Below are 23,664 nucleotides of genomic sequence, written 5' to 3' on the forward strand. Positions count from 1 at the left end.
TCCTTTCACTCTGAGAAAGCAGAAAAGATCAGTCAGGAGTCTCGTGGTGATGAGTTTTTGGATGGGAGCTTCAGCTAAAAGCACCAAGTGTGAATGAAAACCTTTGAGGTTACAGGCAACAGAACCATCCAGGGAATATCAGCAGTGTATTATCGTATAGAAAACAAGTAGAAGCAACCACGTCTGTCCTGCTGGAAAAAGTCAACATCGTCTTTATGAGAATATGTGCAGTTATCAGCTCTTATTCTAGTATAAATTAAAGAGTTTCACTCCAAAATGAGATATGCATCATATGTAAAAGTTTTAGACTAATATCCTATACAAAGGAAGAGATGGAAAGCTAACTTAATATCATGACAGAGGAAGAGGAAAACAGCACTTTGGAATCAAACTCTTCATTTCAATTAGTTAAACAAAACAAAAAAAAAAAATACTGGGGAAACATTTCCCCTTTCTCCATATATGTTTTTCAAAAAGGCTACAATAAATTACTAGAAAATCTTACTAAAATAAAACTTAAAAACACACCCAGCCACATACAGCGGGGGAGCAAGCTCATGATTTAACTTAAATACAACAATTCAGAAACACAAATAATAAAGGGAGACTGGAAACACTGTAAGATGAAGACAACCAAAGTTATGGGTTTCGTTGAAAACATCATTTGGTTTGTATATATAATATATATCAGTTGAATCAGTTAACTACAAATGACAACACTATGTCTCTGTGTTCTTGTCATTGTGCAAAAATTGGCCTTCAAAGAAGCTGTCGTTTTTTAATAAATTATCAGTCTAATTGACCAAATTTAGTTCCTGAGGCTTCTCAATTCTGAGAACTATTTTTGTCAAAAAAGGGCCACATGGGAATATTAATTTTGAGAAACAATAACAAAACCACTGGCATGAAATAAGAGGCTTGAGGTGCTTCTCACTTCCTTTAAATTGTATCCCTGGCTCCTCCACTTGCTTCCCTTCCTTTCGTCAGCTGTATGGGCGGAGTTAGCAACGGATTTCAGCTGCACGGTTTCGGGGAAGGCTGCTCTCGTCTATCCTCGCTCATAGCTCCTCAGAGATCCCTCCTCCATCCTCGCTCATAACTCTTCAGAGATCTCTCCTCTATCCTCGCTCCTCGGGGCAGGAATAAGAGCTTTGAGACGGCCTTCAAGAAGGAGGGCCAGAACAACTTCCGGTTCAACCGAGGAGCGAGGCGATATCAAATGAGAAAAGTGAGATGCACTTTTGAAATCCTTCCAGCCATGAACACAATTTAACAATGACATTAATATCAAAATGCTACATGTAGAACCCTAAAAAGGTAAAACAAATGGTGCTCCAACTGGTGCCTCAAGCTTGGTCCAGTATTTCTTCTGAGAAACCAGATGCTTCTTCATATGAAGGGCATCAGAGCAGCGGCCTCTGCTCCAGCGGCAGACTGTCCACCAGGCACTTGAGCTGCTCCTCGCCCAGCTTGATTTTGTCCTCTAGTTTACGCTGCTCGATGATGAGGGCTGACTTCATCTTCACAAAGTGCCGGTAGTCGTCCAGGCTTTCGGCATCCAGATGGGCCTCCATGATGCCAGAAACCAGCAGCTCCCGCCGGTCCAGGTTCTCCTTCAGCTCCTTGGCATCCTCGTGCTGCTGCATCAGCAGCTTACGCTTCTCTGTCAGGGTTCGCTGATGAAGGATGAATAATTATTATTAAAAGGGTAACTTTGGTTTTTTCAACCCAAGTAAGTGACTGATAGGAACAACAATCTTTGAAATTGGTCCAGTATTAAGCGACAACCCTACAGAACAAATGTGCATCATCAATTTCATCCACTCAAAGTGCTGTTGTTGCCACTGACAGACTCAGATTAATATTCTAAGTGTCTGACAACATTATGGAAAGGATCCCTACAGAGATATACCATTTTTAAAAGAGTAAAATCCTCTCTGTTTAACCAGAAACAGCTCAGAGACTGTAACCCACCATACTGCATTTTAAAAAAGAAATACTTTTAGCGTGTATAGAGCCAACACTTAATGTGTTTATTTCAACCAAAACTAGGGTTGTGATTGTTGGAAAAGTGGACAGACGAACCAAAACGGCTTTTGATAGTTTTATTTTGTGTCTGTTGACTTTGAATGAAGTGTATTTTACGATGCTTTTCAAAAGCAGCTTAAGGATAAAATGATACACTCTCCACCCGCAGTAAATCACTTGTAATTGTGCAGACACTTGTAAATCTCGGTGTAGAGTCTGATGGCTTTAGCAAACACGATTTCGCAGATGTTTTTATGTTTAAAAAAAAAGGATAGTACTCTTCAACAAAAAGGTTGACCTCCTTAGAAATCCTTTCCCTAATGTTGTCAGACACTTAAAAATAATCTGAGCCTGTCAGTGGGAAAACAAGCACTTTTGTGGACGTAAATTGAAGGTGTGCAATTGCCCAATAACTTGTTTCACTGACTGCCAACTGCAGCGTTCTTACTTATTACCGGACCAATGTCAAAGATTGTTGTTCCCATCAGTCACTTAGACATGGGTTGAAAAATAACAAAGTTAGCCTTTAATCAGGTGGACAGTATGGACATCAACTATGCATTGTCTGAACAGATTCTGAGGCTGTTACCTTCTCCTCTGGCGAGGCCTCGTCCTCCAGGGTGTTCAGAGCGTTCTCCACCCGGGCAAGCCGCCCTGACAGCGACAGCAGCAGGCTCACCACCTTGTCCAGGTCGCCCACGAACATGCAGAACTTGTCCAGCTGGTTGGCTTGACAGAGGCGCTGCACGGTGGCCTCCACGTCCCGGCCCAGAGCCTCGTTGTCCTCCACGTCGTCCTGCAGGCTTTGCCGTGCCTCCCGCAGCACCTCCAGCTTCCTCGCCAGGCTGGAGATCAGCTCTTGCTGGAAAGCATGACAAACACAAATGGAGTAAAAGACATTTAAAGAATTAAAACAAGAAAGGAGAACGTTTTCCTACTCTACCTCACAGCAAATTCAAAAGCAAGACAATTACCAATTTGAAAACAGTTGGACCAAAACCTCGAGCCACCCTCAGCAGTAAGCCTCACCAACAAGGCCCCGGGCCCCCACTGACACGGACTCTTAACCCCCCATTCCCAGTAACTACACTTGCACTAACCTTCATCCTTCACATCTGCACATACTATATATTCTTTGCAAATTTTGCACTCAACCCATTCAGCCTTTTTTCTTATGAAACAGTTACTTTGTATGTATATATTTGTTTTTCTGTATTGTATTGTTTATTTCATATTAATGTTTAATATGCTTGTTAGTTTGTTTATGTATGCACCTTTTACCAAGGAAAATTCCACATAAGTGTACTTATTGAGGCAATACAACCTATTCTGATTCCTGTCGCTGATCGGAGGCTGCGGAGTGTTATAAGCATAATGTAACATGCCTTCTGTCTCTCAGTGGGTGAGTTTTACCTTTTTACTGGCGAGGTCAACGTCCAGCTCGTCCTCAGAGTCCGGCTCCTCCAGCTGCTCCTGCATGTCCTTCATCTTGATGAGGAGCTCGGCTTTGGGAGCCGAAGTGTTGTAGTACGAGGAGCTGGGGACCAGAGAGGATGCTGCTGACGCAGACAAGTCCTCCTCCTCCCTCCTGAGGGACACACACACACTTTTAACCTCTGCAACAAAACAAGCAGCTGAAGAGCAGCAGTTTTGAATGGAGAAGATAACTGTGATGAGACATTTGTCCACCAGAGGGCAGGCTGACTGAAAGTTGAACAGGCTGGACTGGAAAACAAACCTTCAGCTCACTCAGGCTTTCAAACTTGTAATGGTCTATAACAACTAATGGTACCAATTCCCCTTGTGTATCCTTTTATATAATTGTCATAGACTTTTAGTTTCTCATTTTGCATTGACTGTGCATTTATCTATTCACATACTGTATGCAAATTGTATTTTCTGATAAAGTGAAAAAAAAGAGTGAAAATAGATTAAAAAAAAAGAATTTGATTCTAAGAATCTAGTTTTTATGTAATTAGATGATGAAGTCAACCAGACAAAGTCACTCCGAGAAGATCTCGCAGGTTAAGTGTCTTGCTCAAAAAAAACATAAGCAGGATAGATACTAGGGAGACCCCATTTCTGGATGAATTACAATTACTCACAAAATGCACATGGACAAGTTGAAATGGTTTTTACTGCTGTGTTTCGGAAGCTACTTAAGTTTAAGGATGCAGCAAAAAAAAGAGACAAGCAGATCTAATGTGATAAATAATTTGAACAAATGTTCTCTAGAGAGAGTTGAGCTTCTACACCTGGCTGTATTCCTAAAATGTCCCACCTCTCCATGCTCCTGGGGGATGAGGTGGGCAGTCTGGAGCCAGAGGAGGCCCTCCGGCGCTGATGGGTCCCCTCCAGGATCTGCTCCTCCGTGGGGAAGAGTCCTTCCATCAGGTCCATGGTGGTCATCCTGCCGCTCTGGTCCAAGATGTCCACCAAGGACTTGTCTTTACCCATGATGTCCCTTGCCAGTTCCTCTCTTTTGGCGTCCTCCTCTGAGCTGGACTCAGGGACCAAATCTGGGACCAAAGCCTGACTCGGGTCCTGAGGGGCCTGGCGGGTGTAGGCGCTGAACAGGGACGAGGCCGGGCCCTCCGTGGTGGGGATGTGTGCCGGCGGCTCGAAGGCGCAGCGGGTGAGGTAGGCCCTGCCCTCTCGCTCCGAGCTGCTCTCAGTGTGGACGATCCTCACGGGGACTTTCCTCACCGGACTGTTCACATCCATCTCAGCTGGGAGGGTCAAATCATGTTCTGACCTGGACATGAAACACATTTCAATATTAAAGACTTAAACTTATTCATCTTTTTTATTATTTATTAGAGATGGTCCGATACCATTTTTCCTTCCCGACAGCGATTTCCCACACCTGAACTTCTGTATCGGCCGATACCGAGTACCGATCCGATTTTTAACAGCTGTATACTACTATCCCTGTAAAGATGTAATATGATTTCTATCATTGTTGTTAAACTCTTTGTGAAACATGAACACACACAACAATGAATGCCGTAGAACTTTCTTGTATTATCCAGTTTGACAGTCAGTCAGAACGGAAAAAGAACATAAATCAATTACTTTAAAAAGGAAAACATTTTCGGAGCTAAATTACGTGGTGTCAGATCGATGCATAAACTCCAGTACTGGGAACACAATGTCTTCTAACTGGACAATTAAAAAAACAGAATGAAGCACTGAGTATGGAAACCTTTTTTCACATCAGAGCTACAGAGTCGACCGTTTCTAATTAAGGGATGGATCGTACAGTAGAACTGCAATGGAAAAAAACTAAGGTCACAACAGCACACAATGTGGCTTTAACAAAATTACAGCCTCCAGTTCGATTTGCCTCGAAGCTGCAGAGGAAATCGACATTAAGCACAATCAAACTGGGATCTTCCTCTCTGTGGGCACATTTTAGGCATTTTCATCAGTTTCTTTTTCGGTTCATTCCTTTTACACTTTGTGTGCTATTTGAGGTCAATCCCACCACAAGTGTTACTTGAAGACTGACATATAAGCATAATCATCTTGTCTTTCTACGCTCCGTTATTGTTTATCCCTGTCTGACTGGAACTTGTTTACCTAAAGTTCAAAGCCTCCTCTACTAGAACAGAAGGAAAAAGCTTCACGCGACAAGGGGCGGTGAGGAGACCTGAAGCACTTTGGCTAATGTGCTTACCTGAGTGTTGCGTCATCCTGCACAAACGCCGCCGGCGGTTTGTCGGTCAGTCTGAGAGGTGCAAACTGTGGCGATGGAGGCCGCGCTCGGTCTGTCGCGGGAAGAAACAGAGCGGCAGTCCAGGAGGAGAACAGGGATGATGAGGAAGGTGGCTGTGGTTGCTCCTTCTCCACCTCGCTGTCTCCACCTTCTCTGCTCACGTCTGCTCTGGACGTCCTGCCGAGGTGCGGGGAGCTGGCCGGGGCGGGGCCAGCAGAGGAGTTCTGGGCAGTAGCATGGTGCTGGGTGTCAGAGCTGCAGCTGGACAGAGGCTGGAGCGCTGCCGGGCCTGCCTGGGTGCCAGCGAGGAATTCCTGGGAGGAGGATGTGGTTTCTGGACCTAAATGAGGCCTGGGCGGAGGCAGGAGGCCCTTGGTTTGTGGAAGCTGGGATGGGTGCTGGGAGCCTGGGTTGGGGCTGAGGCTGCGAGGACCTGAGGAGTGTGTGGTGTGGGAGGGATTGGCAGCATCTGGTTTGGTCCTGTGGTCAGTGAGGCCTGGGACCAGGCCATGGTTTCTCAGGACTGACGGGGCCGCCTGTGGGTTGTGGTTGGGTTGGTATCGCAGCCTGCTCTCTGTTTTTCCTCTAGGAGGTCAAAATAAAGACAAACTCCATCAGTACCTGACGGAAAAGTCTAATTTTAGCTTCTTCACAAAGGATCTCGAACAATTGTCTCTCTTTATAAAGCGGTTTAAATTGTTTTATGAAATGTTCCTCCTCCTCGCGTGTGTTTGTATAGCTTAGTTTAGTTAGTTTCTGGTGCAAGAAGTCTGTACTTTTCTTCTTTAAATATAATATAAATATATAATATCTGTTTGGAAGAACTTTTAAAATAGGTTTAGTATATTGACATTGCTGAATATGTATATATGAAAATAAATGAAAACGGTTCAGAGGAGAAAAGGTTGTTTACACATGGATACGTTCCATATCTACTGTGTGTTTTTCAGTGGTACCGGGAAGAAATTGGGCAATAATCCAAACTCCATCAAGACAGCATGAGTAGAAGTAGTTTTCTGGCTGGTTGAACCACAACTCTGTGTATGAAAAAAGGCTTTAACGCTAGTGGTTTTAGTACATTTTTATTCTGCTGTTCAGTGGGCATTTTTTTTGCTAAAATGAACAGTAACATTCAATTGCTTATCATTTTGGAGAATTAGGAGCATGTTTAAGACCGGTGTGCAAAGTTCACAAGTTGTTGTTTACCTAATGCCCCGCCATGTTTACTCCACTAACATGTCTGATTGGTTTATTTAAACCACATTAGTGGATCCACTGCCTGTTGGCTCGTAGGTTTAGAGGCTTTAGAGGTGTGTTGCTGTTCACAGTGTGTGTGTTACCGTTTAGGAAACCTGAGGCACGGGACTGAAAACCAAACAGAGGTTGGATTACACCTGAGCACAGACAGAGGTAAAGGGAGGTTTGAATTCAAGAAACATTTCTTTTTTTAAAGAAAGAAAGACTTATTGTAATCATCATGCATCGATGTACAGGTTAAAAGTGATCTGCAATACATGAAATAATATGATTACAGCCATTTGTTTAAAAGGACAAACTGGATTTTTTAAAGGAAAGTCCCCATTTTTAGACTTTATATTGTTCCCTTTATTTATGATTAGATAACTTTGGCCACTCTAAATTTATCATCCTCTGACAGCTTTTTATTGGCTTCAAAAAAAATTTAGAAAGTACTTTTATAATTTTAGATTTATGTTGCAAAAAGTGAAGACACTCATTTAGCAGACAATACTGCAGAAATTAAGCTCAGGCTCCTTTAGATACATGGAATTTCAAAGATGAAGGAGACTTAAATAAACTTGACAATAACTGGCTAATCCATGTTATCGTTGATGTATTGGCAAGTTGAGAAACATAAGCAACACTTAGGGCTTCATTTAGGCGGACGTTTTATCTTTTAATCTAGTTTAAACACCACCCACTAAAAAGTTGCATGAAGTAAAAATAGAAAGAAGGAATCTGGGCAACCATTCAGCAAGATATCTTATAGCAGGGTTTGCTGACACTTGTGGTTGAACATTGCATTTCCTGAAAGGTGTTTATGTCATACAAAAAACATAACAAAAGAGCAAATGCTGTGGATTAATTTCACCATTTTGCCAAGAAAGTGATCATGTACGCAATAGATACTGTAAGTGTATTTTTTCAAAAGCAGCTTAAGGATAAAATGATACACTCTCCACTCGCCGTAAATCACCTGTAATTGTGCAGACACGTCTGTAAATCTGGGTGGAGTTTACTACAGTAGTCCAGAAGATACTGTTCCCCCTAACATGAGCTCCAACAACCTGAGATAAGCGTTGGGAGGAGATCTAGTTTGACAGAAAATGATATTTTCCTTTCAGCTCAGGAAACACGGAATGAGAAACTGAGACGAGTTCTGTCCCTGCCCGGAAATCTCACCACTCAAATACATTCCACACTTACATGTAAACTTCACATGCATTTCTTTTTGGCGGATGCTGCAGGGCGATTGACAGAGACAGACAGAGCGAGCAGGTCCTGTTGGACACTTTGGAGAGTGCCGTTTTATTTGGCGAACAGTATGCCATCCTGCTTCCCTTCAGATCATTGGATATTTACTGACATACCAAACCCTTTGGGCAAACACTTACTAAGCATTAGAAGCAAAGAAGAAGAGTAAAGAATTTGTTTTTGTCCACTGTCAGACTGACTTGTTTTTTGATTGCATCCTTAGTTTGTGTAATTTTTTGGAGAACTCTATTGTCTCCTGTATTATCTAACAGTGCCATCTTTTACATGTACATATTATAAATCTTAATCTCACCTGTAACTGCTCTGCTGGCTGTGGGGGTCTCTCCATAGTGAAGGAATATTCTGCAACAGAAAAGGAAAGGGCTTCTTAGCTTAACTCGGCAAATCCATTTATGACCTCTTAGATAAAAACATGCAGTCTTATTTAATAACTTTAAAAAAAAAATACAGCTTTACATTTTATTTTCATGCCATCCATCATTACCAAGCATCTCATGTTTGTAAGACAGACTAGGTAGGTTTTGTGCCATCTGTTTGGATACATACATATTTATAACAATTAGACTTCTCTACATCATTCAGTGACAAACAAATACATATATATTCTAGGCTTCCCACCTGTGTACAGAAGTCTGCAGAGGGAGAAGATCGGGATCTCTCGTGGATGCACACAGCCTTCTCCTTGGCATCTGCATCCAAGATGTTCTCCGCTGAGTGAAACCTCCCTTGCGTCTTGGCCTCTGATGACTTCTTCTGTTTGTTCCACGTGGCCTGGTACTCAGCAAAGGTCCCCAGCCTCTGCTGCTCTAGTAAGACCTGCTTATGTCCAGGGCTGAGGGGTTTGGGGTCTGTGGCTGAGTGAGCCTCCTTGGGCTCTCCAGAGGGAGTTCTCTCTTTGGGTTTTCCTATCTCACCAAGATCAGAGTTCAAGTTTGTACTCTGACTGGACTTCAGCACAGGCCTGGGAAATGCCGGTTTGGCCTCAAAGAACTTCCTTCTCTCTCCAAATGACCCTGTTTGTGGTTCTCCCTCCACTCCCACTTTGTCTATCTTGTCAGGCTCTGAGAAGGAGTGCATCCTCTTGGCCAGGGGGAAGCGCTTACGTCCTCTAACGCGTCCAGTGGAGGCTTTAACTACTGCCACTTCTGGTCCAATAGGCTCAAGGTCTCGTCTCTGGAAGGAGGTGGCCTGGAGGACCCTGGCCTGCGCCTCTTTCAGGTGGTCTGTGTAGGTGTTGGAGAAGGAGACACCAGAACAAGTCTTTCTGGATCTCCACTCCTCTGCCTCCTCATCCTCTGCATCGCACGTCAGTGTTGCAGCGCTACGGCTCTTTTGCAGCTGGGCTCGCTTCTGCTGGATCTCATTGCGGAGGAAGGTGGCGTAGCGGTTGCTGCGGCGACTCGATTTTCCAGTGCTTGCGGCCATGGCATCACTAGCATCCTGGGTGGACATGACACCCACGGTTGTAGCTGCTGGTTGCCTCACAGCCAGACTCCTACTCTCCTGCGCCAGGGAGTGGAGAAGTGGGGTTTTCACAGGGGATATTCGCTGATCTTCTTGAGGCACCCATGGGTCTTGGTGCCTTGAAAGACTCACCTTATGATCATTACTTTGGTGTGTTGGGAAGTGTCTTTTAATGTCATTAGCATGGCCTTCACCTCTCTTTGCAGCAACCTCTGGGCTGTGGCTTCGAACACAAAGTTCAGAGGTTTGTGGTTCATAATGTAGACCTTTCCCCAGATGGGAATGGCGCTCCTTGTTTTCACTATAAGACAGCTGGGACTGAGGTAGAGAGTATTTTGCCTTAATGTTTGTCTTCAATGTACTTGGGAAGCTTGGTTCATTGCTGTTTACCCAGTGGGGTTTCTCTATTTCCCCCCTTCGGCCCTCTGCTTTTCCCTGCCTGGCCTGGAGCGCAGCAGTCTGAACTGAATGCTTGCTTGCCAGGCCGTAGTATCTGTTGTACCACCCATTCTCCAGGTTGGGGTTTGCAGCAGAACTTGCCATGGATGCTGTGGAGTGCCGGACATGTTTGCGGCTGAAGGCGTTTGTGGGCAGATCCTGGAGGCTGCGATAGTAGCTTCCTACACTCTGAATCTTGGTGGGAGGAGCTGACCTGGTCTGTAGGTATAGGGGGCTTTCGTCACTGTATTGCCTCTGGTGGGCAGGTAGCTGGGTGTGATGAGGCTGTCTGACATCATTGCTGGAAAGCGAGAAGAGTTTGTTAGGATGCAACTGGTTGTGGTTGTGGTCAGCTGCCATGTTGGGATGGAGGAAGTCTTGGGTGGGCAGGGGGATGAAGTTATGTCTGACCGTTGAAGTTTTCTCCTGATGAGATCTGAGGCCGTTTTGGTCGTTATTTTCTGTCGGTTTTGCGATTGACCTGCTGTGGTTCACTGCTGGACCACTAGGCCCTTCAGAGTAAGGGAACACCTTTGTTGCAGCAAAACTGTCACTGCGCAGGGGAGGAGGTGGGGGAGGAGGAGGAGACTGGGACTTCTTTTTCTCTGGTACTTGCCACACTGGGCCGATGCTGGGTCTCCCTGAGACGGAGACCCGAGATGCAGGCTGATCCTCACTCCGTGATCCCTCCCAGCCTCCGCTCCCCAGCGTCGGCTGCAGGTACCTGGGCCGCTCCGCCTGCTGAGGCCCTGCACTCTGAGGGCCCTTGAAGAAAATATTTTCAGTGCTGGTCCCCTTCCTATCAGATGTGCTGGGGTCAGGAACAGGAGGGCTGGAGGTGCTTGAGAAACAGCTGAACCCGGAGTGTCTTTTGCCTGCTGGTCCACAGAGCGGCTCAGCACTGTTGATGTATTTAGTTGGGGAAAAACGACCTGGTGGGTATGGATGAGAGGGACGCTCCAGTCTCTCCATGTTTTTCGCTGAGTTGAACTGGCTGGCTAGCTGGCGCTGGGTGTTCTGGTTCCCTTGATTGGATGACTCTTTGGGCCTGGTGTGCAACGTTGGAAATAAAATGTTTGAACTGGATGAACTGAAAAAAGTTATAATGCTTGCAATATAATATAGCTTTATTACTTTGCCTTCAGTTTCAATTAATTTTAATTAAATAAGAATATCCTTCACACACACCACCATCACTAACAAATGAATAACAAAATTATTTTTGGCCCTGCACAGAGAAATTAAAAAAGAGCCTAGTCTCACTTTGCCTCATGTTTTGGCTGCCAGACTGGCGCTGAGGTGGCCTCTCGCCTGGCGGGCTCTGACTCCTCGTCTGTCAACTTGGAGGAGTGCCAGGATTGGGGGCGACCCCCCGGATCATTCTTCCTGCAGGGCAGAGAGGCAACAAAACCCTTTACACAAGGGAGTAATTGGCATTTCAGCTGCAGAATGCAATGGTTAAACATTTTTCATGTGTTTTGGCAAACTTATCATTCTCCTCCAACAGTCATGTGACCTCTATGACTTAATGATCAGGTGTTACTTTAAACACTTAAAATATTCCTATTTTAGCATCAAGTCCGCAGAATTTTGAAAGTGCAAAGATGCTCCAATGAAAAACGAAATTCTTTCATCATTATATATATATATATATATATATATATATATATATATATATATATATATATATATATATATATATATATATATATATATATATATATATATATATATATATATATATATATATATATACCTGCTGATACATTTTCTAGGTATTTGTGTGTGAATGTCTGGAAATCAAATTGATTTCTCATATGTTATAATATCATCCATACCTTTGTAAGCTAAACTTTACTTTACTGCACATTGCTTACACCAAACTTGCACATACCCTTTGAAACGATTTTTCCTGGAGAGCATATTGAAAAACAAAAGAGTGTTCAACATCGTAATTTCACACAAACCAGAGAAGAATGTATATAATGTGTCTACTTCACAACAACTAATAGCTCCAAGGAGGCTGAACATAAGTGGGACAAATACAACACAAACATGCAAATTACATCTGAAGGATATTTGGTGTGGACAAATAGCACCACACTTATATTAAATACGTTATAAACAGTGCAAAATACAAAGGAAGGAGCACAAAGCACCATATAAAAACTCAATCACAAACACTACCAGCAAACACAACGGGACATGACTAGCTTTTAGTACCTCATAGAGCTTCGCAAAATCTTGGTGAGAAAGCTCCTCGCCACATGAACGTCGGTTTCTGACGGCATTGTGCGTGGTGATACAACATCAACCATTTTAGCCCTGATGGGCAACAAATGAAGGAAGGAGAAAAAGGAAAAGGAGTAGGAGGACACGTCTGCATCAAACGTTAACAAAAGAGATGACAAGACACAGAATAAACTCACCACAGGAGAGGGAGACAGATCTGTCACAGCCATATGGCCCAGACGAAGCTTAGCTGCTTAGCTTTTAGAAAAATTAGACGGATCTGATGCAGATCCACAGGTTGCCCCCCCCAGCCACCTTGACCTCTTTCCTCCAAGTTTTAATTTGTAGTTTGAAGTCAGAAAGTTTCACACCAATTAGGAGTTACAAATGGTAGAAAATAAAAATAAAAGCTCTTAGAAGGACAAACTACACTGTGATAATTGAATGTTTAACAATCTTTTAAAAATACTGTCCTTGTTATAATTTCATTGGGAAATTTTTCCCAAGTTCAAATGTCAGTCCGTTGTGAAATATCTCAGCCAAATGTGACTTCACTTTGAATGAAACGTTAACCCTGCCCGGTCATGATGGAGATGCTGCATTCTTTCAGAGAAGGAATGCAGGGAGGGATACGCTCGCTCGGACATTTATGTTAGCCATCTCCCAGGAGTCTGAGAGACTCCCAGTCGCTACCGTGGAATAAAGACTTCCTGACTTTCTAACAATAATTTGCCCGTCTTGGATTTTTTTACCGTCGGTGGTTCGTTGCGTATAATCCCTCGATGGACAGAAGAGATATTATTATCCTGTCAAGGTGTTGTGGTTTGATCATTTGTTGTTTTTAATATTAAAGAGTTTTAATCTCATTTTACAAAAACACAAAGACAAAAGAAGTGCACAAAATTAGGTGAAAAAAAGAAGGGAAAAGTAAACCAAGTCTTACAACCAGTGAATGCAGAGGAATTTTCTCTGGAACTCAATGCTCCATTTAAACCTGAGTAAAAATGATTCAGGATTTATGTTGGAATACTGGTCTCTCGGAAACTTTATTATCCTGCATATATCTACATGTTGAATTGTATGCTTGCATGGTAAACCATTTTTTGCAGGCTCAGTTGACTTGCTGCACTGACTTAAACACTCACTAATTGGAATTAATTGGAGGTGTACCAAATGAGCGCGGTCCTCATTTCCCCTTTAATTAATTAAGCCCAAATTACATACCGCTTTCTTGGAACCTTCCTATGAAATTACAGTTCCATATCAGTTCCTTTCTAGGAAATTATCAGAGACGAAGAGACATGTAAAACGGGGTGTTTCTCTAATGCTACATACAGTTTAAGGATGGAACTTTAAACTGTTTTCTATGTATTTAAATAAAATAATACATACTTAATAAAAACCAAACGGTTTTTAAAGTCTGAGTTTCTATTCGGGCCGTCAGGTTTGTTTGATTTTTTAATTAGCATCAGTTTACCATTGCAGTAACTTTAGCTGAATAAAACTGTACAAATTAAAGTTTCTGGTACTCATGAGAACAGCCAAATAAGAGATTTTCTGCAGGCAACCCTGATTTTTTTCACCTTTGAAGCTTGAATGCACCTTGCTGGATCGAAGGAGCTCCCACTGCTATAAGCCAAAGCAGAGTATCTACACAGCTCTCAAACAAACCAAAACTGTAAAAAAAAATGTAGTAAAAAGGCAACAACAGCAATAGAACAGCAAATGTACTTTAACTTAAAAACCTTCCCTCCCTCTGCTCATGTGACACACAAAGTGAGAGTTGCGTTGCGTCCTGCACAATTGAAATGCAAATGTAACTCTTTCTAAAGCGCTGAAGGTCTATTGTCAGGGGATACAGCTGCTCTGTCACAGATATTCCACAGGGGAGGAGACGCCAGCGCTCACTCAGGATATACGAGCCGAGGCCATTAGTGAAAAGAACATGACGCTGAAACATCGCTGACCCAGTTGGCTACTAGTACATCATCAAGAGGATTTGATAAAGCTAAAGAAGGGCAGTAAACAGAGAAAAAAAATATATCAGCAGTGAGCTGAAAAAGGACACTAAGAAACTTGTTCAGCTTCTTCAGGTTCCTTCATTGCCTACGACAAGAAATGCAGAAGACTCGCTTATCTCCTCATACCAAAACATTCCCTTCCCATTGAGCATCATTCCCTCCACAAAAACCTCTAGAGATCTGAGCAATCTGTGCGGGGAAATCTAAACTTCTACAACATGGATTCGTGGCATGTTGGACTTCCAGTGGAGGAATGAGGAGAATAAATCCAAGTTGGCAGTTAAATTAGTCCAGCTGTGTCTTAAAACTGCACACAGGGACTCATACTTCTGACCTAATATCTGTATAATCTGTATTTACAGTATCCCAGGTAGTACGGAAACAATTAGTTGATCAACAAAAAATAAATCTAAACATATTCTGATCGGTTAAGTGAGTTATGAAGCAAAAATGCCACACTTTCTTTGATTCTGGCTTCTCAAATGTGAGGAATTCCTGCTTGTCATTGTTAGATCATTATAAACTGATTATCTTTGGGTTTTAGACCCAAAACCCTAAATAATGAATCAATAAATTCAAAAAAGTCTTGACAGATCCAGAGGTGGCTGAGAAAGACATAACTAAAAAGTCATGTTACACGCAAATCTCTGCAAACAGTGCAGAAAATCTTTATCTTATTACGTCCTTAGTTCATAACACAGTTGAAATAATCTGCCACTGCTGTAAGAATACTTCAGCCTGTAAATATAAATACCTGAGACAAGCTGATTTGCATTACTGAAAGACTTAATAAGGAGACTTACAGTATGCAGTGTAAAGTGACTTGCTTGGGGGTCTCTAAATGAAATGAAGTGAAATGGGGAGACAACAACATAATAAGAAAACATGGTAACTTACCAACTGGCTCAAATAGTTTGGAGTTTTCTTTGTGTAAGTTGTCTTTGTGCTCTACACCAGTCCTGGTTCAAAAAGGACACTTCCTCCTCACTTCTCCACAGCCGACTCCTTCAAAAACACCTCAGGATAGAAAAAAGACACACTTGACACCACAACTCCCACAGGTCTGACAGAGAGGAGCGCTCTGAGGAATCTGGGAACTCCATGACTAAAGAGCTGCCGCCCCCCCCCTTCCTCCCAGTATTAACACAAACACACTGCACCTTGTGCTGCGGAGGAGATTTCCTCAGGGATTATAAAGGGGGATTTGAGGTGAAGGGGAGGAGTTATTGTCCTGCCCGGCGTTCCTGCTGTAATCTAGTTTTTGGGTGGCAAGTTTGCTGGGTCTGCTGGGAAAGTTAAATCAATGGGACGTGAACACCACAACAGCTAACAGTTTGTCACAAGGTAGAGGGATAAAAGATTCATGTCAAACGCCAAAAAACTATACTGGCTGTTCACAAGCCTTAAAACAAGACAAGAAATCACAATCCATTTGTGCACTGAAAATGTCTTCATCAAGTCACTTTTGTCTGTAACTGAGCCCTAAAATCTTATTTACATTTTTTTTCCTAATAAGTCTAGTCACTAAACAGTCAACAGTCTGGGCCAGTGCCCGTATTAACTTGCTACTGTATTTTGTCTTTTTTTCTTACACTGTCTTCTTACATTTTACTATGACTTACAATCATTTTATTTTGTACTGTAATTTATATTGTGTTTATCGTCAGGAAAAGGTTTGATTCTGTCTCAAGAGACATTTCAACCTTAGATATCTAAAGAGCTTACTGGTAAATGTGATCTTTTTTTCCCTTTTACAGAGATCTGTATTTAAAAAATAGCTCTCATGTTTTTTCATTTTTTTTCATTTTTGACATTTTAAACTTGGCTCTGATAATCAGATTTTGAAACTTGGGAAATTCTAATACTGGTTTTGCCCAGTTATCGGCCTGGTATCTCATACTTCCGTGAGCCGTGCATTCCATCACGGCTATATTTCATAACCCTGTTTGTCTGTTGAAGAGCTACTTCAGTGTCCTTGTCAGGAAACATAGCACAGACAGGAATGTTTGGTCTGTTTTGAGAGATACCAGCCAATGTCAGACTGTGGGGGAGGAGGGAGGCAGATACTGAGAGACGACTCCACTGGGGAGGAGAGGCTGCAGAGTTTGAAAAACAAATCATGTGTCTTTGAAGGGACGTTACTGCTCATATTATCCTGTGAGTCAAGGTGTTATTTTACGTCTCATCAAATCCCTCTCAATTGACCGAAAATCAACCAAAATGTTAGTGAAACTTGGTTCAGCCATTTAGAAAATGAGGCAGCCAAGCTCCTTAACAACATTTGGGCTGTAAATAAGTCAGAAAGGCTGAATTAGGGACTCGTATGTGGCTGCTGAGAATGAGGAGAGCTGTAATAATGGGAGGAAAATAAATATCTTGAAAAAGGACTAAGGGTGAAGGCCATCTGTAGAGCGCACACCATACCCTTTTATGAAATTATTACCATTTGGGACAACCAAAAATGTTATTTTTAGGTTTTCTGTTCCTGTGGTCATCTATCACAACAAGGAACAACAAATAATCTTTATCGGTCCCTCTATCATCTATCTGTTGGTGTCTTATAAAGGACTAAGGAACCCCCAACAATACCAACAAACCTGCATCCTCGTAGAGCAAAAGTGATGCACACAGTAAGGAATTAACTGATGTGCAGTGAGATATTTAGAGCAAGCCCAAACAGCCAGCAGCAGCCTGTGGGGCGGATCTGGCCTCGCTGAGCTCTGAACACGACCACATAATAGAAAGTGCCAGCGTCATCACAGCTGGGCTTATCGGTGTGTCACTGCCTACACTGGCAACAAAAAAATAAAAAGAGGTGGAGAGTAAAATGTACTGGACGGGAAAGTAAACTTTGACACAATGCAAACCTGACGATAAGCTACAGCTGGAAGATCTGGCCCTGTTCTCACAAAATCTACACTGATATCAAGCCAAACAATTCATTTATGTAACATTCTGCAAAAACAGGGGCTGCAACTAACAATTATTTCCGTAGTCAATTAAAGAATGACAGAAAACTCTTTTTTAGAAAAAATTATCGGCCCAGCGGTCCTAAAATTATTTAAATACCCTGGTTGTTAAGGTTTAGTTTTCCTGCCAAAATGCTGCTCTTTTTCAACTCTGTCAAAAATACAATTAAAATCCAATTCCAGAAAAACACCAACATTGATTTTCTTTTGCATTATGTAAGCTTGAGGGGTAAGACAGGTGGGGAAATATGTTGATGTGTGTTATGTTGAATAGTTATGCAAAACATTAGATTCGATTCAACTTTATTGTCATTGTGCAGAGTACAAGTACAAACACAACGAAATGCAGTTTGTTTAATTAGCCTTTAAACCAAATTTTGGTCAAACACTGATGCTAAATGTTTCAGATTTGTTCTGCATAAATATCAGGTCCTGATGTGTTTTTGTGGTAATGATGAGATCTTAGTACAGAATCTAAGATCTTGGATTTTGCACAAAGTCCAAAAATATTATATTCATGAATTACTTGAATGTCTTTTATTGCATATCAAGGTAAGACGAAAGACTTATTCTTGTTTGCTGGAAGGGATTTTGACAATGGATTACTCAAAAACTACACAGTATGGTTCAAAGTACTTTTGCATATAGTTTAAGAAGTACTAAGTCCAAACATTTTATGTTAATGAACTGAATGAATTTATGATAGAAATGCTTTTTATCGCACCCCAAAGTTAGACAAAAAGGCTTATTTTTGCAGGAAGGGATTTTGACTAAAAAAGAGGTTGTGAGCCTTATCAGATAGTGACAATATTTAACATTGATTATTTTCTGATGCATTTACTTGAAGGGGAAGAAACTTTGGCGAATATATATTTTTTATGACTCAGCGTGCATTCTGATGCAGATCTGGAGCCAGCTGCACAAAAAAATGGTCTTAAGATTTAGGACATATACGATTATTCTCTACATGCTTTCTAGTCAGTAAATAAAAGGATTCCTCTTTGTTATATTTCCTGTAAACTGCTGATAAATAAATATTTTGTGTGTGAATCAATGCAAGAACCTCTGCAAATGCTTTATATCTGTGTGTGTATGAGAGGGACAACAGGTTTAAGAGCTGTTACAGGGACTTGACACATTTTCTGCATGTCCTCGCTGAGCATCTCAGCTGAAGCTATAGAATCAGTAAAAAGATTTTGTTTTACCTGCACTAGCGCTGTCATCCATCCATTTTTACAAACTTTAGATAAATCCTCAGGACTTTAGAAGCAGTTTGTCAGGTTTGCTTTCTAAATACACAGCTGATCGTTTTGGGAGGATGGGTCGGTGCGTCTCGACATTTATGCATCATCCAGACGAAGAAAACCTGCCGCTATCTCAAACTAAATCACCCTTTCCTGATCTCATCCCAATTGTCAGGAGACCAAATGATTGAATCGGAGGAGCTGAAATTGAAGTAATACAGAAAAAGAGAGACAGAGAGGTGGAGGGAAAGTAGAAGCACCTGGGAGTGTAAATCTTCTGTTATCTTCTAAAACCCAAACATGTCCAGAGAGAGGGAAGAAAAGTAGACGGGAGTGCCCACCCTGCACTTGCTGGAGTGGCCAAAGCCCCTGAAAACAATGGGCTCTGCTGATATGGCCTATCCCATTAAGCTGTGTCGACTCACCTAGGCAACAAGGACCGTACCACTACCCCTGCAAACAGGGGAGGACGCCGGCACACTCAGCAGTGAGGGCAACTCAACAGTCTCTTTTCAGAGCGAGTTTCTGAATGTCCCCTCTGAATACGAGCCTGCTGTTTGCTCTGTAAACAGATCAAGAGTTTCCTCAGGAGGAGCAGGTTGTTGAGACACACCGAAGGTCCACCTTTCCCCACTGTTGACTTAACCCACTCTGCAAAGCTCAGCCCACTCCTGTGGCTTTGCAACGAGTAATTGGATTCAGGCTTTAAGACTCTGTTGCCATTTGCAAGTGAGCATATAATTGTGACAGGACAGGACATCAGGAACACACGTAGTAAAAAAGGGTTTAAAGAAGCACCTACAGAGGTTATTCTTGTACAGAGGCCAGAAATAAATTAACTATCAACTTTCTGTTTTTCAGTGTGGAGGCTCAATGATTTGTTCACCTGGTCAATGTTCGTGTTAATGTGTTTCTATCATGTTGGATTTGAAGTGTTAACATTTGTTAATTATTCTGTAATGGTGTAACATTTAAAAGGTCACTGTTTCCCTGTTCTGGCCCAGAATTAAAAATAAAGATCTGTGGGTTTGAACAATCTTAGTTTGCCCTAGAGTAGGGTCATTTTATTAAAACAGCAGACACTATTTCACATATCTGTAATCTGATTTGATCTATAGTGACATCTTTTTCCCTGATGTAATACATATAGATAACATTTACATATATCAAATGTAAAATGATCTTGGTGTGACGAATGAATACTGTGTATACTTAATTTTTCTTAAAAAAAAGTCAAATAGGTGAACAAAATATTTAAAATGAGGGACATATATATATATATATATATATATATATATATATATATATATATATATAAGCTATTTGAGGCGTACCTGCAATATGAAATACTGAAATATGTTAGTCTGTATGTCACTCTTGATGTTAAAGCACAATACTTTATTATTTAACCTTAAAGCTGATCCTAATGCAAGTAGTAACCCTCAAAACGTGTCCCAAATTAAGTTGTTTAAAGGAAGTAAGAAGAAATATATCCTTAATTAGAAGGGGATCACTTACATTTTAGTACCACTGTGAGAATATTTGGTCCTTATAGATTTAAAAAAATGTCCTACAGGACACACACACACACACACACACACACACACACACACACACACACACACACACACACACACACACACACACACACACACACACACACACACACACACACACACACACACACACACACACACACACACACACACACACACACAGGACCCAAGCCTCCACAAGGTGGAGCTCAATCCATCAGGGGAACTGCCAACAGGAGATGTGGACTACTGACGTGCTGCTGCAAATATTGATAATGGTGACTGGTGGGTTTAGCGATGGCGCTGGCGATTTCGGGGCTGTTTCATGTTTAACAAAAATGTCTATCTCTGTAGGGATCCTTCCCATAATGTTGTCAGACATTTAGAATAATTATCTGAGCCTGTCAGTTGCAAACACAGAACTTTTAGTGGACGGAAAATTGAAGGTGCCCAATTGCCTGCTGACTGCAGCGGTCTTGCTTAATACTGGACCAATGTCAAAGATTGTTGTTCCCATCAGTCCCTTAGACACAGAAACATGGGAAAATAGGGTCCTGGTAGAAAAATACCGAAGTGATCCTTCAAACGATTAACAAGTCTTCACCAAGACTGATAAATCAAAACTGATGAAACTGGAGACTCCTGTCTACCAGTACCACAAGCAGAGAGAGTGGGTGCTGGTTTGAAGCGGGTGAGGTTTGGTGGGTCAGTGTCCTACCAGCTGACAGAGGGGACTCCTTTCGGTCTCATTTAGGAGTCATTATCTGCACTCTGAAATAACAGTGTTGGCTGCAGCTCTACTGCCTCCACAATACCCGCTTTTGTTTCACCCTCAGGGGCAAACAAGCTGCGAGAGGCCCATGTGTGAGGCTGACAGGCTGCCCCCCCCCCCCCCTTAATAAGAGAAACTAATGGTTAGTGAAGAAACATTTTAGTATTTTTAGGACATAAGGTGTTTATGAGCAGAGTGTTACCTATTTCTAGATTTTCTTTTCAGCTTCTGTGTCTGCTGAGTTCCTCTCTGTCATACGCTTATCGGATGCAGGGCACCAAAACTTGTAAAATTCATCTTTTGTCAGGGAACTGTGGCTTTGACCTCCAACCTCCTAATGGCTGGGTTCTTGTTAATCCAAAATACTTTTACTGACACAAAACCAACCATGAAAAGGACGGATGGAGATGTGTCAGTAGTAGACAGTTTCAATTTGTGAAAACTGTCACTAAAGTACAGAAAGGAAGCATGAACATCTATGGTGAGATTTATAATATTGTTTACTTGTTCTTTGATCAAATAGTTCCTGATTTCAAATCATAATTTTAGACTGTATTTTAGACGCTACTAGTATTTAGACATTTTAGAACTTTGGCCTCTGCTAAATGACAAAAAGAAAAGTGTTTACTTTTCTCAAACTAAGGGATTAAAAAAATAGTTTTTGTAGTGGTACCCAAGGTCAGATATGTGCTGTAGTGTAATGGTACCTTCGGACCACCAAGCTCAGGGTCTTATGAGAGCTCTTCACCAGACAGATGGCCTCCTGACGGGAGCCGCTGAGGGGAACGGCATTCACGCTCATCATTTCATCACCGGCCTGGAGACTGTATGCTGCCGCCACACTGCCCTCCTCCACCTAAACACATGCACGCACACACAAACAAACAATGTTCTATCATTTTCTGAGCCATCTTTTAAGGTGGATGTCTAACTTAGGATACTATTTCCTCCTCACGTGGTGGCCGGCAACCTGAGTGCTCTGATTAAAAATTAAATCCTGCAGCAGCTGTAACCTGAGGTACTGTAGTTGTAGTTGGCTGTGCACTGCTCCATGGAAGCTGCAGTTCCCAGCAGCACTAACAGAAGAGCAAATGTTCCTCTTCCTTGTTTAAATGTAAAACTGTGTCTTTGGCATTTCTAGAGCTGAAACCATCAATTAATTGAGAAATGTCCTCGCTGACACTAAAAGCTCTAAGATTCCTCAACATGTGTAGGCCCTGCTGGGCTTTCCCATGCTTGTGCAATAGCAGCAGCTGAGTTTTGGTGCTAATAAGAAACCATTTCCTACCTTAGTGATGAGCAAAGGCTCTCTGTGCTCTGTGCCTCCCCTCAAGGTGAAGCCCCAGGGTGCTTTGCCTCGGAGCAGCAGCTCCACCAGCTCGTGATCCTCTGCCTCTTCCCTGTGCTGCTCTGTCCCTCTCCACATGTCCTCCTCCCTCCACCACTTCATCCTTCCTGCTGAGAGTCTCAGGTTGTCCCTGTAGTCCACGGCGTCCATGATGCCTTCGCTTTGGTCAGCTCCATCAACATCAGTCCGCTCTGAAAGATTCAGCATTTATGTAGCCAAAACACATACCGTTATACAACACTTTATTGTGAGTCCCCAGGGAAACATTAGTGATTCAAATGATTTGACTGCCATGAAAATGACAAATTGTTCCTTAAAGAAGTGTAATGATTAGTTGATTGTCAGAAAATTCATCAGCAACTATTTTGCTAATCGATGGATGCCAAACAATTCTTTTGATTCAGCTTCCCAAATATGAATATTTGGGCTGTTGCTGGGACAAAACAAGCGATTTGAATATGTCAACTTTGACTATTTCTAGACCGATTATTAATCAAGAAAATAAGCGGATGATAAACCTATAATGAAAACAATCGTAAGTTGCACCCCTGATGTCAATGCTGTATGAAGACTTTAAGTTCTTATTAAAATACATAGTGACTATTGAAGATTGATTTTGATAAAAACAGTATGTGATTAGTTTTTCATGATTCGTTTGGCTTTTATAGATTTATATATGTATTTATGTAAAGAAAACGAGATATAACTTACCTTACTTTATAGTTATACAAATGCCAGGACCAAACGGCATGTAGCTATTTCAAATCAAGCAATATTTTTATAGCAGATAAATCTAATTAATCTAATCTCCCAAAAGAAACTTTAATATCTGATCGATTTTTATTGATTTCCAAGACCTTTAACTTACTTGAGAAAGCAGTTCTCAGAAGAAGAGCTCTTAACAAACCTCCCCAACAAGAGCAGCACACGATGACGTTTCTCGGTGTGAAACTTCAACAGGTGATGGCCTAGCCTGACTTTTTTTTTTTTTTTTTCTCTTCTTCTCACAATTACAGGGACGTCTGAGCCTTTTCAGCGTTTAAAAAGTAGCTTCTACCGTTCCAACCCCACCGCTCCCTGACATCACCGTCTGTTCTCCACCTTCCCATGACTGTACCTGTACTGTAACACTGGCAGCTTCCCTTATCGATGATGTCACCGCGCCCTCCAGCGGCGACGTGCAGCGTCATCGGACAGCATGTTACCTTCAGGTGCGCCGCGTAAACCTCTGTCCTTATTTCACTCTGTGCTTCTTTTGTGGCAAGTAGAGTTAACCTATTTTCTTTCAACAAGAAATGTAGAAATGCGTTTTTTTCAATCATGCTTTCAACAGGTAGGAACGTTTCTCTCCCCCCCTCTTTTTTCCCTTTAAGTAATTATT

At 42.0% G+C, this 23,664-nt stretch overlaps 1 protein-coding gene across 1 annotated transcript; it reads right to left on the reverse strand.

Moving 5' to 3' along the window:
- Positions 1 to 200: 200 nt before the first annotated feature.
- Positions 201 to 23,409, reverse strand: LOC144512637 (protein Shroom2-like). The gene is made up of 11 exons (XM_078243464.1): positions 23,152 to 23,409; positions 22,224 to 22,474; positions 21,643 to 21,791; positions 11,426 to 11,548; positions 8,879 to 11,210; positions 8,553 to 8,602; positions 5,708 to 6,331; positions 4,310 to 4,783; positions 3,442 to 3,616; positions 2,618 to 2,890; positions 201 to 1,676 (listed from the first exon to the last, which is right to left on the reverse strand). Exons 2-11 carry the CDS (start codon positions 22,431 to 22,433, stop codon positions 1,404 to 1,406), a joined length of 4,683 nt encoding a protein of 1,560 aa, XP_078099590.1. The 5' UTR covers positions 22,434 to 22,474; positions 23,152 to 23,409; the 3' UTR covers positions 201 to 1,403.
- Between the last annotated feature and the right edge of the window lie 255 nt (positions 23,410 to 23,664).

The sequence above is a fragment of the Sander vitreus genome, chromosome 24, assembly GCF_031162955.1.
Source record: "Sander vitreus isolate 19-12246 chromosome 24, sanVit1, whole genome shotgun sequence".
NCBI lineage: Eukaryota > Metazoa > Chordata > Actinopteri > Perciformes > Percidae > Sander > Sander vitreus.

Excerpts from the sequence above, each read along its gene's own strand:
- LOC144512637 (XM_078243464.1), bottom strand. The coding sequence starts at position 22,433 with ATGGACGCCGTGGACTACAGGGACAACCTGAGACTCTCAGCAGGAAGG. Across the intron at positions 8,603-8,878 it reads CTGCAGACTTCTGTACACAG|AATATTCCTTCACTATGGAG; the intron begins GTGGGAAGCCTA and ends TTTCTGTTGCAG. Across the intron at positions 4,784-5,707 it reads CAGGATGACGCAACACTCAG|GTCAGAACATGATTTGACCC; the intron begins GTAAGCACATTA and ends TTTCATGTCCAG.